This window comes from Berghia stephanieae, chromosome 1 (assembly GCF_034508935.2).
Source record: "Berghia stephanieae isolate SIO BIC M18660-M18661 chromosome 1, UCSD_Bste_1.3, whole genome shotgun sequence".
NCBI lineage: Eukaryota > Metazoa > Mollusca > Gastropoda > Nudibranchia > Aeolidiidae > Berghia > Berghia stephanieae.
The window spans coordinates 123,073,047-123,090,546 of record NC_088360.1 but is presented as its reverse complement, the minus strand read 5'-3'; the positions used below and the strand labels follow the sequence as shown (position 1 = coordinate 123,090,546).

Genomic DNA, 17,500 nt, shown 5'->3' with positions numbered 1-17,500 from the left:
TACATACACACACACACACACATTCACTCACACATATACACAAACATAATACACCCACACACGTATCTTGGTTCGACAAGGTGACAAGCAGGGACCACAGGGAGATGACATGGATAAAGCTGTCGATTAGAGAAAGAGAGAGACAGAGAGAGAGAGAGAGAGAGAGAGAGAAAGAGAGAGAGAGAGAAGAGAAGAGAGAAGAGAGAGAGAGAAGAAAGAGAGAGAGAGAGAGAGAGAAAGAAAGAGAGAGAGAGAAGAGAAGAAGAGAAGAGAGAGAGAGAGAAAAGAAGAGAGAGAGGAAAGAGAGAAAGAAGAAGAAAGAGAAGAAGAGAAAAAGGAAGAAGGAAGAAGAAGAAGAAGAAGAAGAGAGAAGAAGAGAAGAAGAGAGAAGAGAGAAGAAGAAGAAGAAGAAGAAGGAGAGAGAGAAGAGAGAAGAGAAGAAGGAGGAGGAGAGGAGAGAGAAGAAGGAGAGAAGAGAGAGGAGAAGAAGAAGAAGAAGAAGAAGAAGAAGAAGAAGAAGAAGAAGAAGAAGAAGAAGAAGAAGAAGAGAAGAAGAAGAAGAAGAAGAAGAAGAAGAAGAAGAAGAAGAAGAAGAAGAAGAAAAGAAGAAGAAGAAGAAGAAGAAGAAGAAGAAGAAGAAGAAGAAGAAGAAGAAGAAGAAGAAGAAGAAGAAGAAGAAGAAGAAGAAGAAGAAGAAGAAGAAGAGAAGAAGAGAGAAGAAGAAGAAGAAGAAGAAGAAGAAGAAGAAGAAGAAGAAGAAGAAGAAGAAGAAGAAGAAGAAGAAGAAGAAGAAGAAGAAGGTTCAGAGAAAGAGGTGCCAATTAACTACCCCCTAAAAAAACCTCCAAAACCAACTATATCACACCCCCACCCCCCAAAAAAGCCCAGGAGTCTTGAATACCCTAGACGCCATAATCCCTTTTCCGATGCTCCCAACTAATCAAATAACGAAGGCCCTGGCTAAGTCCTCGTCCCCAGACACCTGTTATCGCAAAGTCTTCTTGTCAATATTCCTTTCCCATATTTGGCTTTTAGAAAATCCGGTAATTGAACACTAATATCCAATTATATTTGGAGTCGCATTAACAAAACATAACCAAAATTTTTTTTTAAAAAATCATATTGTAAAGCAATAAATGCAGACCAAATTATTCATTTTTAAATTAAGAACTTTTAAAAGAAAATAGATAGCATTAAAGCGTTCTTTAGGAAAAACACATTGGATTTTGCAAACCATCAACTTTGATAAAAAAAAATTATCGTATTCATTAGCATCATAATCGTTGTCGTGATCATCGGCTTCATCATTACACTCAATATTCATCTCAGAACAATCATCACCATCAACTCCCTTATCTTTCTCTAATTTTAACCCCCATCTGATCTCTTTTTAGCTCATCCTTGACCGCCCCCCCCCCCACACACTTTCTACTATTTTCCTCTCTCTCTCTCTCTTTCTCTCTCTCTGCGTGTGTGTGTGTGTGTGTGTGTGTGTGTGTGTGTGTATGGGTGTCTCCTTTAATCTATTTCCACATCCCTCCTCCACTTTTGCGTGTATGTGTGTGTGTGAAGAAAGAAAGAAAGAAAGAAAGAGAGAGTAAGAGAGAGAGAGAGAGAGAGAGAGAGAGAGAGAGAGAGAGAGAGAGAGAGAGAGAGAGAGAGAGAGAGAGAGAGAGACGGGGAAGGGGGGGTCCATGTTAACCTCCTCCTCCTCCCACCCCCCTCAAAAAGAGAGATACCACAAATGCGCACGCGCGCGCACCCCCCCCCCCCAACACACACACAAACACATCCATTCAAACACAAACACACACACACACACACACACACCCACACATACACAAACACACCCAACACCCACACAACCTCCTTCAACCCTGGTCGATGAAAGTCAGCAGTAGCCGACACTGAAGGCAAGAACAAATCGATACGAGATGTAGCGGTATAGTATACGGCGCGTTATGATGGAAAAATAAAGGGTTCAAATAGCTGCTTGGGCTAGGCTACCTACCATACTGACGTACTCTGAAAAAACAAAGTATTTAAAATTTTGGCCAGAAAACTTGCCCTTCAAATATCGATCATGTCATAATGACCATCATCTTGGTAAAAACGTTTAAATCTGAAACTTCACGAAGAGTTCGAGACCCATTCTGAGCCTCGCATCCATGAGTCCTTGGGAAAAAAACAACTTTTTTTTACTCACATTCTCTCGCCGAACTCGTGTGTAAAATGAGTAAGTACATGACTGTTAACAGCACTGTCTCTGTCAGAAAAAAACAATGCAATATCGGCTATCTGGCATCGATGCTTGTCCTATATTAATGTTTGGTTGACTATAGCGACCCCTTGTAATGCACTATGTGCATATTTAGTGAATATTGCACTAATATATCTTAACTTTTCTGTCCAAAATTGTTCTTTCATATTATGGCAGCAAAGATGCTAACTTACCTCTAAAAAATATTGATAAGTTAATAAAATAAATACATCAAAATGAATTGTCGTTTCATTCGAAACGTAAAACAATAAGAGTTTAGCAGATCATACATATCTATCACATGAAAATTCTACGTAAAAAAATAGCACCGCCGCTATGCGATTTTTGATTGGATGTCACAATGTAAACATTTCCGTGACTAATGCATTTACAATCGTACAGCGGCACTGTTTTTAAATATTTTTAAATATAATGAGAATGATAACGTGATAGATACGTGATACGTATGATCTGATGGTGTTGAACCCAAACTACAGTTTAATTAGAACTAGTTTATTCAACAAAGACAAATGGAGTAACGATTCGAATTTATCCAATAGTAGTAACATTGTCGATGATTATTGAATTTGATACAAAATCGGATGATAAGTGATGTTTTCATGTCTAATTCAGTCTTCATCCGATGCCAAATATTGCACCTCCGGCACATTTTGCACTCATTATGAGTACGTTTTACATTTACCGTCTCTGCGCCAACCACCAACTTTTCTTAATACAAATATTAATAATAATAATAATAATAATAATAATAATAATAATAATAATAATAATAATAATAATAATAATAATAATAATAATAATAATAATACTAATAATAATAATAATAATAATAATAATAATAATAATAATAATAACTACAAAAAACAACGAACAACTACATTATTGCTCCATGATTCCTAGATTTGAGAGATTTTGAAGAGATATTCGAACAAAATATGTTATTTAAACTGCAATGTCCTATCAATGGCAAGCCATTCAATAGATTTCGAATAATATTATCCGTAAAACGACAATAGATTCTTTAAAGAAGACGTTTACAATTAAAAGATGGAAATGAGAGACCATTGGCATCCGACTAAGATAGCGACTGTATTAAAAATAAATTAGTGGACGAATTTTTTGATAGGCTGACGGAAGGATGGACAGAAAAGTGAGTGGAAGTATCAATGGTTGGATAGAAGGATGGATGGATGGATGTATGGATAAAAGGATGTGTGTATGGATGGATGAATGGAAGGGCGGATGGACGACTGTGGAGATGAATTTGTTTATGGAGTACAAGAATGAATTCGGATTGGGTTATATTGTTGATACTCTCGAAAGGGAAAAAAAAATCGAATGCACAAAGAGCGTAACAATTGCCGTTCAAACCTGATTTGAACATATCCAACGGATACAGCACTCCACCAAGAGGTCTGAATTCAATAGGCGCCAAGGGACTTACAGTCTTTAACACAGAATAGTTGCGAAATATTGTTTAAACCCCAATGTTACAATAATCAATAATGAACGAAACAAACGAGTGATGATATTATTATCATCCTCCTCTTTTATCTACTCCTCCTTATCACCACCACCATCATCATCATCATCATCATCATCATCATCATCATCATCACCATCATCATGACGATTACTATTTAAAGAAAGCCACGAATACGAAATAGTCGAGCACAAAATACAAGGACATCTAAAAATGCCGATTTCAATAACATTCCGTTTGTATTGCGGTAATAATTTTAAGTAGCTTCGTTACCAACAAAAAATAAGTATGAGACAACCGCAGTAAAATTTTGTCAACGAAAATATTTTTCAGTTTAAAAAGTCTTTTCAATATCGCAAAAATATGCCCACTCTCACCTTTAACAAGTTAACTGCCGTACTCTGGAAACAAACGTATTCAAACAGAAAACTCGTTTTTCAAATATCGCGAGGTTCAAGGTTTGTGAGTTGATGAGGGTCACTTGTATTATGAAGGAAGAGTTTTCTAGCTAAATATTATAATACGAGTCTTTCCGGAACACGGCAATAAAATGATTAATAGGAAATGTAACTCAAAATCTGTATTTTTCTATATCCTGAAACTCAATATATCAGTTTTTAAGCTTTCTTTGTTTTGTTTCCACGTGACCTCCATTTCTACAATTTACCGAACGCTTATAATGGGAACATTATAAAATTGCAAAACTTTAGTCTAGTCCACCTCCCACCCCCCAATCACAAATCCTGTAATTTTTTTAAAATCTGTTTTTTTTTTTTTTTGCATTGGTGCACCATTTCCCGTGTCGTTACGTTCCCAAAATAATTGTATTTAATGGTGTATATTCGGGGTTGACATCCATGTCGGGAGCATAGATACAGGTCTGTGGTCGGGAGTAGATCAAAGAGGCAAAGGTCAATTAATATCAATTGCTAAGTGACTTTGCCCGCATACAGTATTATCCAATTCAAATTCAAAACTGCAATTTCAACCCACTGAACAACTGATAAAGAAACAAAAACTCGTATATTAAAAGAAAAAAAGCAAACCAATTAATTCGAACAGATACAAAAACCATCGGAACTACATCATGAAAACTAATTCCGCTCAATCCCTAACGAGTCTAAATCACACGCTACATAACATTGTAAATACGATTCCAAAAATAGATTTGCCATTTACTGCTCTTGGATCGAATACGAAAATGGCATAAAACTGTATGGCGTGGGGGGCGTGGGGCGAGAGGAAGTGCGATATTGATTTCCGTAAGACTCCACTGACGCCATATTGAAGCAGCAGTCGACGTCACTTTGAAACCAAGGAAAGTAATGACGTCAAATATTGTAAATGAGGCCGACGTCAATAGTAAGATAAAAAAAAAAATAAATATAAAAAGGGTCTTTGTAGTGTTATTGTATTGATTTCCACACTATTGCGTTGGCGTTTTTATTAATTACTTTCCCTAAAAAAAAATAATTAAAAAAAAAATAATTTTTTTACAAATCTTAAGGGCGGAGAGTGATGACTTGACGGGAATGGAACTAAAAAATCAATAGCTGGGCTAATTATACCATTTTAAAACAATAAATGAATTATCTTAGTCAATCATTCTACTGTAAGTAATGTCACACGTGACCTATCGCAGTAAAACCATTTCATTTGTAAGACATTTGTGATCGATGCAAAACAGTCAAGATAATAATATATTAATATTTACATCACTTTCTTAAAAAAACTGAACAGATGCAGACACGTTGAACAATGATCACCATCATGAGAACATTTATGAGATACCAAGACGACATAAAGAGGTTCACATGTCCAATAATATGGATGACGTATAGGTTACGAAGGTCATGGGCATCTAATCTGATTTGCGACTGTGTCCAAATGAGGATTTTACTTGTTCCCGACATGACGACTTCAGTCTCTTAGTAATGGTAAACAATCCGATGACTGCCAAAGTAAGCAGTTTTAGTATTAAAGATTATACCAGACATGCCTATTACTTCGAAAAAATCGTAGAAATAGGAATTTTTGGCTCCAGCTACAGAACTGCATTCTCCTTTTTGACTCAATACTTATTGAAAAAGAAAGTTTAGTTCCTAAGAATCTATATTCAGGACTTATGAGACTTTTTGGATCATGCAGAGGACAAATTATTTATTTCTAAAGCTATTTAAAGTGGATTTTTTCCCCTAGGAAACTACGAAATTTTGAAATTTCAAGTTGGCAGATCTGTTATACTAAATATAATACTGTTTTTAGCCCCGCACTAATTGCGCTTCACGTCGCAAGAAGTATTTTCCGTAGGAGGGCAGCTGCTTCAAATATAAAGTTTATTACATTAAAAAAAATTTTAAAATGATGATTATTGATATATTATTTCATCCATCACGTGTTACAACGAAACTCCTACAACAATCCTTTTTCGCGAGAAAAAGATCACTTTAAATATCATTAGATTTAGATAATCCCAAACTTGTCACACACTCTTAACCCTAAGGCTCCTCCAATTTTCATATTTGTTTTAAGCGCGGGGGGGGGGGGGGGGTCGTCTTGATTTATCGACATTAGAATAATATAAATGCTTGTCATCGATAAAACAAAACAGAACAAAAATTCAAAATTGTGTAATTCAATGGCCCGTTTAATTACCTCAACAAGGAAAAGTTTAAATAAAATCCTCGCATATAGCCAATACGACTGGATTGCTTTACAATTTTGAAGGGCCTCTGGTTTCCTTGGTCAGATTCAACCCAAATAATGTATCATATTAGATTCTGTCGTGTGATATAAATAAGTTGGTTAGTGTCCTAGGTTTAAGAGTTTTTTGCTTAGATGAGGGTCATTTAAATCTTAAATCGATCGGTATTTGAAGGACGAGTTTTCTGGCCACATTTTTAAACACTTGTTTTTCCAGAGTACGGCAGTTACCTGACTAAGACACTTAAAGAAAGTTTGTCTCATACGACATATGCGGAGATGGTATGCATCTTAGCTTTGGGCTTTATAATTGCGTGAGTTTTGATACCCCAACAGAAAACGATAATCACAAGCTAATATTTTCATTATTGGTCCCAATCATAGTGCTCTCCGTTTCTGTTAATCTGATAGAGCATTGGAGTCTGAAATGCATGGGGGAAATCTTTATGAACAGAGCATGTGTGTGGACCGGCTTTTGTCCAATGATGTTGTTGTAGTGTAGTAAGTATAGCCAATCAAGTGTTACTACCAAGAAACACCCTTTAGAAGAAGAAGAAGAAGAAGAAGAAGAAGAAGAAGAAGAAGAAGAAGAAGAAGAAGAAGAAGAAGAAGAAGAAGAAGAAGAAGAAGAAGAAGAAGAAGAAGAAGAGAGAGAAGAGAAAGGAAGAAGAAGAAGAAGAAGAAGAAGAAGAAGAAGAAGAAGAAGAAGAAGAAGAAGAAGAAGAAGAAGAAGAAGAAGAAGAAGAAGAAGAAGAAGAAGAAGAAGAAGAAGAAAGAAACTAATTACCCACATTTTTGCTAAATTGCAAAAACCAATAGGTAGGCTTTTACAATCCGTTACTGAAATCCGTTTAAAATACTTTTGTTCTGAGATTTTTAACATCAATAAATATATTGACATACAGCGTGAACACAGCAGTTACCCAATAAAATCGATTTAAACGTGAAAGGGAAATAAATGCTTCAATGACATTCCTAACCCTTGAGTCATATAATGTAAAGCATTGTTTCAAGACTGGATATTTTTTAAAAAATCTTCTGTCCGTTATTGCGCTGGGATGTTCGCAAACATCGATGTCAGCTCCGTATAGACAATTCAATCGTAATGCGATATTTTGGTGAAAGGGGTGTAATGGTAGTAACCAAGGCCGGTAAATGTTACGGAATGATACAAAAGCGTGACAAGTGAATATTACAGTTCACAGCTCCTGAAAACCTTTCAATATTGTATTTCATTCCAAGAAGGGAGAGTCTACGAGTATCAAATAAGGTCAATGATCCGCTTAGGAGTAGGAAGGTTGGGTAAGTGCTTTAAAATCAGAGTGGAATATTCAATATAGTATTCCATCCCACAGAATAAGGATAGAGATTATGGTAGAGCATTGCATTCTGAAGTGCTTGGGGGAAAATGTTTGTGAAAAGAACATGAGAGTTCATCGGCTGTGATGTTGTAGTGTAGTAAGTATCGAATTATTTAATTGAAACATTTCAAATTATCCAACAGCAGTAAACATAATGAACGAAAAATACCAACAAAAAATGCAAACCCCTTGATGTAGGAAATAGAAAACATCATTACCTGGAGAGGAGTAATCAGAGAGCGAAAGAAATACATATACATTCACACAATCTAGCAAACGAGAGAGAGAGAGAGGGGAGAAAGAGAGAGAGAGAGAGAGAGAGAGAGAGAGAGAGAGAGAGAGAGAGAGAGAGAGAGAGAGAGAGAGAGAGAGAGAGAGTGAGTTAAAAAAGGGAATATAAGATTTGCTTCCATCAAAGACATCTACAGGAGAAACGGTGTCAACAAGAACACAATGAATAAATGAACGAGATGGACGGACACTCACTTACATTCCAAATCAGACATCCTCCAACGGGAAAGGTAAGAAAACAGGAAAGGCTGTTCCTGTCATAGGAAAACACACGAACAGTAGCGTTGGAGTGCATGGTGAGGACACGAAACTGAACGGAACTTTGCGTGCCCGTGGATGATAAAGATAACGCTTGGTAATTAACTAGAAGTAGACGTCACATTGCGCGAAGATGGGAACTAAAAAAGTTAAAGGAATTAACAAAAAGTGTACATCAAACAATAAAATACTTTCTTAAAAATGAGCTTTCGCTCAAAATGGAGGCGGGGAACTCCAATGTTTATTTATATCTCATTGGCAGGCAATAGAAAAGAAATTGATCAAATTTTGTTCTAATAGTATTCTTTAAAGTGAAAAAAAAAGAATATTATGTCACTGCATATTCTACCACCATGGGCGATCAATCTCAATGAGGGTATTCACTACTCACCCAAATTTGAAGTTTGACCCGTTTGTCTTGGCGGAAGACTGTCTTGACCTTGAAGTCAATACCAACTGTGGACACAAAGGCGGACGTGAACGAATCGTCGGCATACCGGAACAGGAAGGACGTCTTGCCGACACTACTGTTGCCTATGATGAGCAATTTGAACATGTAATCGAAGTTCTGATCTGCGGCGTCTTTCTGCCATTTTGAATCGTTTGCTGAAGCCATCTGTCAAAGAAAGAAATGTGATATTCTATGAAAGTTTTCCAAAAAAAAGTATTTTATTAAAATGAAAAATTAATTACGTTGTAAAGTGAATACGCAATCAAAACATCTCGAAATCATAATACCTGAATGAAGGGTTGTCAGAACATAGCAAGATAATGGTGGATCGGTTCATTGCCTGTCTGAGCGACATTTTAAAATCAACATTTAAGTAATTGAATGTGCTTTTTGTATGCACGCATCGACTTAAAAGTGAAGTTGAGAATGATCAAGAAAGAAAAGAAAGGGACAAAAAGAGTATTTTAAAAAATACAAGACAAAGACTGGCCACGACTAAATTTGAACCTCAGCAGGTGGGTTGACACTTTGGCACTTATTTCCCCTATGCCGGTAAAAAAAAGAAAATTGCACGTCTGCAGTATACTTAGCCAAGAGAATGTCAATGGTTTCTCAAGAATCTATTGTGGCAAGTTGGTTTCCGTTAAAAAACCCAATGAATGGGTGAAATGATCATATAAAGAAGTGTGATGTAAATCCGTGCATTTTAAGTTGACATGAAAGTTTTGTTGTTCTTAGAACCAGCCATAAGCGAGTAACACCATTCTCGTATCTTAACAGCTGGCGGTATCTTCAATATGAAATAAATCATGAAACGCATTGATATTATTTATTACATCATCATCATCATCACTATCAATCAGCTATTCTACTGTACACTGAAAAAAAATAAAATTAAAATAAACCAAAACAAAACACCCTTTTAAAAAAAAAAGTTTTGGCCTATAACAATTTTCACTTCAAATTTCGATGAATAAAGACGATCCTGAAAGTGTCAAAAGAGACAAAACATAAATAACTAGATGAATAAAATAAATAAATAAATCCTAAACCCGAGATAACAACAAAGACGTCTAGAGTTTTAAGAATTTCTGACAAGTCAGTCTCACAGGACACCTCAATTCATCGATAATTTAAGTAAAATTGTCAGGTCAGAATGAAACAAAAAGTATTTTCTCTGAATGGGACACAATTGTTCCTGGGCCATTTTAAAGTTTATTACGTATAATATCTACATAACATAGATGCCTGGGTGGAGCAAGAAAGTTGAGGCCTAGCCTGAAAACCTGCCAAAATCGATATATGTGTATTGAACGATGGATGAATCATGGCTGCTTTCACCATTCGTCATTTGGATTGCAATCAGATCTCCTGTACTATACTTATGTAGGAGCACGTAGAAGCATGTTTGGTATTCGTTTTCGTACTCAATCGATTGAGTAGACTGTAATATCTTTCTTTTAAAATCCTGGTTGAAAGAGAAATTTAAAAATTGGGGCTATGTCGTGCTGTTATGCAATAAGAGAAACTTGGCAGAGATTGAGAGAGAGAGAGAGAGAGAGAGAGAGAGAGAGAGAGAGAGAGAGAGAGAAAGATAGAAAGAGAGAGAGAGAGAGAGAGAGAGAGAGAGAGAAGAAAGAAAGAGAGAGAGATAGAGATAGAGGGATAGACAGAGAGAGATAGAGATAGATAAATAGACAGTGAGAGAGAAAGAGATAGATAGATGGGTAGATATATAGATAGATAGATAGATAGATAGAGAGAGAGAGAGAGAGAGAGAGAGAGAGAGAGAGAGAGAGAGAGAGAGAGAGAGATAATATCCCCCCTCCCCACAGATATGATGGAAAAAAAATAATATTGATTACTTAAAGCGACAACAAAAATATCAACAACAACAACTACAACAACAATAACAACATCAAGAGATTACAAGGAGAACAAAAATTACACATGGCATTGATCTCTCCAATAGCAGAACGGACCGATGCCAATGATTAAGGTTTACACACAAACAACATTTGCATCACTGTCAAGCTGTGAGTGAACTTAGCAAACATCCATAATTAATGAAACAGGCCCGTTGCAAAGCAAGCAGGTCACAAAAGAAAGGCAACGGAAACCAGATGACATTTTTCTGGCGGATTGCAGCGGTAAAGAAATTAAATTGTGTAATTATGATACAGGGTTATAACAAAATAATTTTGGGAAGTTATATTTATCAAAATGAAGATTTGGCATTCTATGTGTATTGAGAAAATAAGATGACAGTCGTAATACATTATTAAGACAACAATACGAAACGCTAGTTCAGTTGGTAGAACACCCTTCTCACACGCAGATAGATCAGAACTGGTCCTGGGTGGAGTGGATGCCCCCCCCCCCCCCCCCATGCCTCTGTCCAATCAGCTATGATTTGGAGGCTAGGTCTGTTAGATCTGACGGAAGCTACTTAGCGATAGTTTAGCGTCCTATCTGAGGGGTAATTTGTAATATTACCCTAAATACAGAAACGTGTGCTCCATGGGCCTATTGGTTCTAAAACATAACTAATATACGCATCGTGGTAAAAAAAAAAACCCCAAAAAAACAAACAAAACAAAAACAACTTTTGAACAAGCGTTCCAAACTGTTTTCATAACTCACTCAACCCAAACACCGACTGTACCCGTAGTTTACCTGGGTTACTTTTACCCCATGCCGATTTATTTCATTTTTCTGAGATAAATTATAGGCATAGTATCAAAGCTAATGTTTTAGTTTTTGCATGTTAATGATAGTTGAATAAAACTATCTATGTACAGCTCATTTTTAATATATTTCTTATATCCAGAATTAAATATTGAATAGTGACTAAGAAATCAGGAGATTAAATAAACCAAAGATTCTGAATGTCAATGAAAGATGAAGTTGAAACCAGACTCAACCTGTGCTAACCAAACACTGATATCGTGACCAAAATTATTTTCCGTGACAGATGTTAATGGAGGAATGGAGCTTTCCCAAGTCAATGACCCCTGGGACTATATCGTTATAAGAGATAAAACTTACACAGATCATAATAATCGTGGTTTTCAGAACTCCCAGTTTCTGCAATCATTATGACCATGACTGATTATTCAAGTGCCAAAGTGCCACCCGTCAACAACTGAAACATCTTGCAATGTTATTAAATATCATGGGGTTTTTATTTTGTTTGTTTTGTTTAAAACACCTCGAAGCGTCTCTCTTCAATTTTAAGCACGATAACAATATAAAATCTTAATTACGGGATTACTGACTGTTATTATAATTACCTAGACAAAGAAAAGTGGAAACCCTCCTCTTCACCAACAAGAAAGTAAAAAAAAACCCAAAAATTATTGTTCTCAAAGTGGTTATTTTCGCTAAAATCGATGCCAACCCATTGAGGGACATTCCAGAAGCGTAGCTCAATCAATACCGGGCTATATCACTCTAAAGACCCAAGCTAAATCCCCATCTGTAGAAATTTAAGACCAAAGATAGGGTGGCGTGTGTGGGTGGAAAAGTGATCGGGGGTATCAAATCGGGATGATTGTGCCTTCCTATTTTAGACCACAATTCCAGTACAAATCACTATAAATTATAGGAATCAATTTACTCGAGCAACATATGGTGTACGATAAATTCAGACAGGGACAAAACCAAAATAAATATATCTATCCAGAGGTGGGCAAAAATGAATGAAATGTGCCATCTTATTGATGTGTGTGTATGTGAGAGAGACGTAGAGAGAGAGAGAGAGAGAGAGAGAGAGAGAGAGAGAGAGAGAGCGAGAGAGGCAGAGAAAGAAACACACACACACACACTCAGACACACACACACACACTCACACACAGATAGAGAGTACACGCTAACACACTCAAAAAGCTGTAACTGAATATTTGGGCAGTAAAAGAATGTTAAACACCCACAATCTATTTTTCCAGCAAAGAATGATAATGACAACCCACATAGATAGCGCTTTCAGACTATCAACGTAATTCAGTTTTCAGATTAATAAACAACTGTAAATAACACAAGAATAGAAGTGATAATGTACGGACATTATTTTCTCACGTGTTATTATTTGATATAGTTTGAAAGGGGTTAAAGACGAAGTGAGAACCCATCAAGGCACATTGTTCATATTGATAGATTCAGCACTTGGGTATATTAAACGAGTTCCTTTTACATCGACACCGCAAAGTGGATCCTGCATATGGGATGATCGGTGGGCATAATCTGTAGAGAATAGTATTCTTAGTAAGTAATGCCGGTGGGTCATTTCGGATACCGAGGTGGGTCACCCAGGCTCTCCCTTGTGGATATCTGCTCAGTGGACATTCTATCGACTGTCCTAGAGAATAACTCGCCTCTCCATTGTGCACTTAGTCCCTTCGCCGTCACAGGGCAGTATTCCGTTTAAGAATGGCATTTCCTTAGGTTTATTCACTGCGGGAAAAGAATGATTATAATAAATCCCAAAGCATGACCCCCTCCCCCCCCCCCCCATCCCCATTAAAAAAATAAAATAAATTATAATCATATATTTATTCTTGGTGTTGTTGAACTCAAATCATTAAAATTAAATTTAAAATAAAATCAACCCGATGTATATACAAAAATGGGTAGGTAAAGCTTGAAAATTATTAAAAATGTTTGTTTTAGTCAATTGCTTTAGTTACAACAATCAACTAATATTCAAATGAAACGTTTTCTCCATGAAAAAGGGTAATCCCAAATTTGCAGTGGAAAAATATTATTGTGTAATACCGAAATAATCGTGCATTACTCATTGTGTACATCTGCTGTGAAAGACGAGCAGACAAAATGTCCTATGAGAATGATGGGTACCAGCAGCACATTAATGCATTGAAAACTAATTGATTAATTAGTTCTGGATTATGATTCAATCTTTGATTAATTAGTTCTGGATTATGATTCAATCTTTAGGTAGGTATAATGGGAAAAAAAGCAAAACGAACATTCAGACTTTATCCCTTTACATATTATTGGTGATATCTCGGTTTATCCCCCCCCCCCCAAACAAACACACACACACACACACACACACACACACACACATATATATATATATATTATATATATATATATATATATATGCACATTCATGGAAACCAAACAATCGAGCAAACAAAAAATAAATAAAAAACATAACAACAACAACAAAAAAACACAAAAAACTACACAATAAGAAAAAGGCAAAATACAGAAAGAAAGAGGGAGAAATAAAATAAAATAAATATTTAAAAAAAAAACAAAAAAACAAATAAAAACCACGAAACACTACATTAACAGAAGCCACGCAACACAACATTCACACAACAACAACAACAGCAACAACAAACATGAAAGATTAATCCAAATGAAAGATCTGTTTAGACAATGGTCTAGGCCTAATCATCATAGCATTATTGAAAATGCACTCTGACGAAGGCTGATATCGCTCCAACTCCGAAGCGACGAATGAAGGTGAAATTAAACAACGTGTCTGTATCGGCAAACATTTCCGCATTATAAATGATCATTAACATAATTTGAGGAAATGAAACCTTGTATCTTTGAAACAAAAATGTGCAACAATCGATGTGATAATATCTAATGTTATTTTAATACGAATGAATGAATATGGCTGCGCAGTCTCTATGGACGCTTGCCGTGAATGTGTGCGTCACTTCCGAGTTTGTCAGTCAGTTTAGTAATTTAGTTAGTAATTTGCCTCCATAAATCTCTGTCTAGTGCAAGTATTCTTAGCTTTAGAATGTCATCATGTGTGTTACGGTGCTGAGGCAGTTGGATGTTTCCTTGTGTTGTTGAAATCAGTTCTTCGGTTATAGTATAATATATGCGAAAATTCATCTTTTCTCTCGCAGTTGTCAACCTAAACATCCAGCTAGGGTTCTCACTACAGTCTGGTTCTGCCAACTACGTAAAATGTTTGAGAGAAATAAAAAAGTAGTATAAACGGCATGAACACATCCTGTGTATCGAGAAAGACGATTAAAACGAGTTTTTAAAAATTGTCATTACATCTTTAAACAATCATCTTCTTTCACAAGAACTTGTGCAATGTAGTAAAATTGCTGGTATTTTTGTAGGAGGTAATAACTATGCTGGGTAATTCATTTGATGTGAAGTAAAGAAATCAAAATATATTATAGACAACTCTATCTCTATACACATTATTACTATAGTTATTTCACTCGTATCACCAGGTACAGCTTTAGCTACTTTTTAAATATTGTCATGAGAAAACACAAGGACAGCAGGCGCTACACAGCGATCTTGAAAAAGAGGAAACGATAAATAAAGGACAATTTCAGAAGGTTAAAAAAAGAAATTCATTTCTTAAAATAATAGAAAGATGAGTAGATTATGATAATATACGTTTGTATACACCTCCCCGTGAAATATATTTGACATTGCATCATTTCAAAATAATTCTACTGAAGTCCTGCATAATAATTAACATGTTAAAGTTACTCCTCCCACCTTACCCCCGCTCCGGATATAATCAAAACTATCCAACACCCCCCCCCCCTCCAACCCCCCCCCCCCCCCAAAAAAAAACCACACAAAAAAAAACAAACAAAAAAAAAAACAAACAAACAAACCAAGTATAAATTTTACAAGATAGAGAATTTATATTATAGCTTCCAAATATTTGATAAGACTAAACCAACTGTCAATCTCAAAATAATACAAGCCTCTGTCGAGGTGCTTTCTGGACTAGAACTAACAACATTAGTCTCTCCTGAAAAGCCTTGTATTCATGGGAAGGAGTTTGGGTAGAATTATCTTTCCCTGTCGAACGTCTCAAGGGTATAACCCAGTCTGATCCCCAGTGATAGAATTGAATCAACAACTTTTGCTTTAAAAAAAAACAAAAAAAACACATGCTGTTTTTAAAAAGCAATCAAAGCAAAGCAAACTGACGAAATATATAGTTTTGATTTGTTTTTGTTTGTTTTGTTTTTGTTTTTAAAACCCAATTTATCTACCATAACCCTCGACTCTTAAATAAACGGAGACCTCTCATATTATGAGAAAAAAACAAAAACAAGCTTGTATATAGTGCAATATCCACTTAATGTACTCAAAGCGCTTTACAAGGGGTCCCTGACCATCAGCAACATGTAACATGTAGAATGAGACATGACTGACGCCTGTTAGGCAATATTGCAGGGGTTTTTTTCCGACAGAGACAACGCTGTTAACGGTCAGGTACTCATTTTACACCATAACGGTGAGAGAATGTGAGTAAAGAACCTTTTCCAAGGAATCAACTATGCGCCGAGCGAAGCTCGAACTCGAGACTTTCCGATCCGAAAGCAAGTGTCATACCACTACACCACATAGCCGCACTATGAACAGGTTACTTCTTTGGAATTATCAGATTCAAGTTTGTCTGACAAGGCGGGTGTCATCTTATTTTGGCCACAATGAAAATAATTTTTTTTCTTCTTTTAACACTGTATAGCAGATTCGTACTTTAAGAAATTTAATCATTCTAATTTTTCCACCAGCACATTTCTTTCAAGCGAAGCTCTTCGTATAATTGATATTATGCACTTAGATAAAAATACTCACAACATCCGTTAGCCGGACACAAAACTATGTGTAACCTTGAACGTGTATACTCTGATATAATTTAGTGAGAACTAATCATTAAAATGGCCGTCCAAAAAAACAATAACAAAGAGCTGAGTGACGTCAATTTCGTCTCTTCTACATGGTGGTATATAATCTTTAGTCAAGTTACGGTGATGTTATACACTAAAATCAGAGGAGCAAAAAAGGCTGACACAAGCAGATAACAACGAATTAATTCCGATTATTCCATTACACTTTAACCCTCTCCTTACCACCTACAGCTAAATCGTCACATTTGTTACGACACTAATTACATCTTTTCTTATTCAGATTTATCTTGCACATTACAATAATCTTTGTTTAATTAATAATAACAAAAAGCTGTTTTGTAGAGAGATTGTTTGAGTTTAAAAAATCAAATTTCTCTGCTGGGTAATCCTTCCATTTTGGGAAAATACTGAAAATGATCGGTAAGGAGAGAGTTAAAGTCAAAATTCATTATCACTGTCCTGGTGATCGCTTAATTAACAGTTGTATTATTATTAAGACGTGCATTAACAGCTTTCACATAACTTATGCGTTGTTTAGCCTTCTGCCATATAAATGGATGTTTTTTTTCATGTCCTGATCTGATGAATACAACGGTACAGCACGACATGGCTCAAATTCTCAATTTCTTTTTTGACTTTGAGATAAAAATTCGAAAACATGGTCGAGAGTAGATGTTCGATAAATATTCGTACTATTTTCGTGTGACAAAACAATTTAACACACACACACACACACACACATACACACACACAAACACAGACACGTACAAACCAACCAACCAATCAAACAAAAAAGAAGTCATGATTCGATTGCCAGCTTCGTTAATTTCCCACCTACAGACTACCATAATACGAATAAAAGAACCTCGCTCGACATTGCGAAAAGACATTGCGTTGCAATTGAGGTATAATAATGAGACGATTACAGTCCGTTTCACCAATCCCTGACCACAAATAAATCCAAAGATCAAACAAAAGTTGTACCTCGCTCCCCATTCACAAAACTGA

General features: G+C 36.0%; 1 protein-coding gene across 3 annotated transcripts in view; it reads right to left on the bottom strand.

Moving 5' to 3' along the window:
* Positions 1-17,500, bottom strand: part of LOC144962964 (ras-related protein Rab-3-like) — an 83,617-nt gene that overhangs the window by 33,669 nt on the left and 32,448 nt on the right. For all 3 annotated transcript variants that reach the window (XM_078896445.1, XM_078896447.1, XM_078896446.1), the window contains one exon: positions 8,769-8,993. In XM_078896445.1, the coding sequence (XP_078752571.1) occupies positions 8,769-8,993 (225 nt within the window). The remainder of the gene's footprint in view (positions 1-8,768; positions 8,994-17,500) is intronic.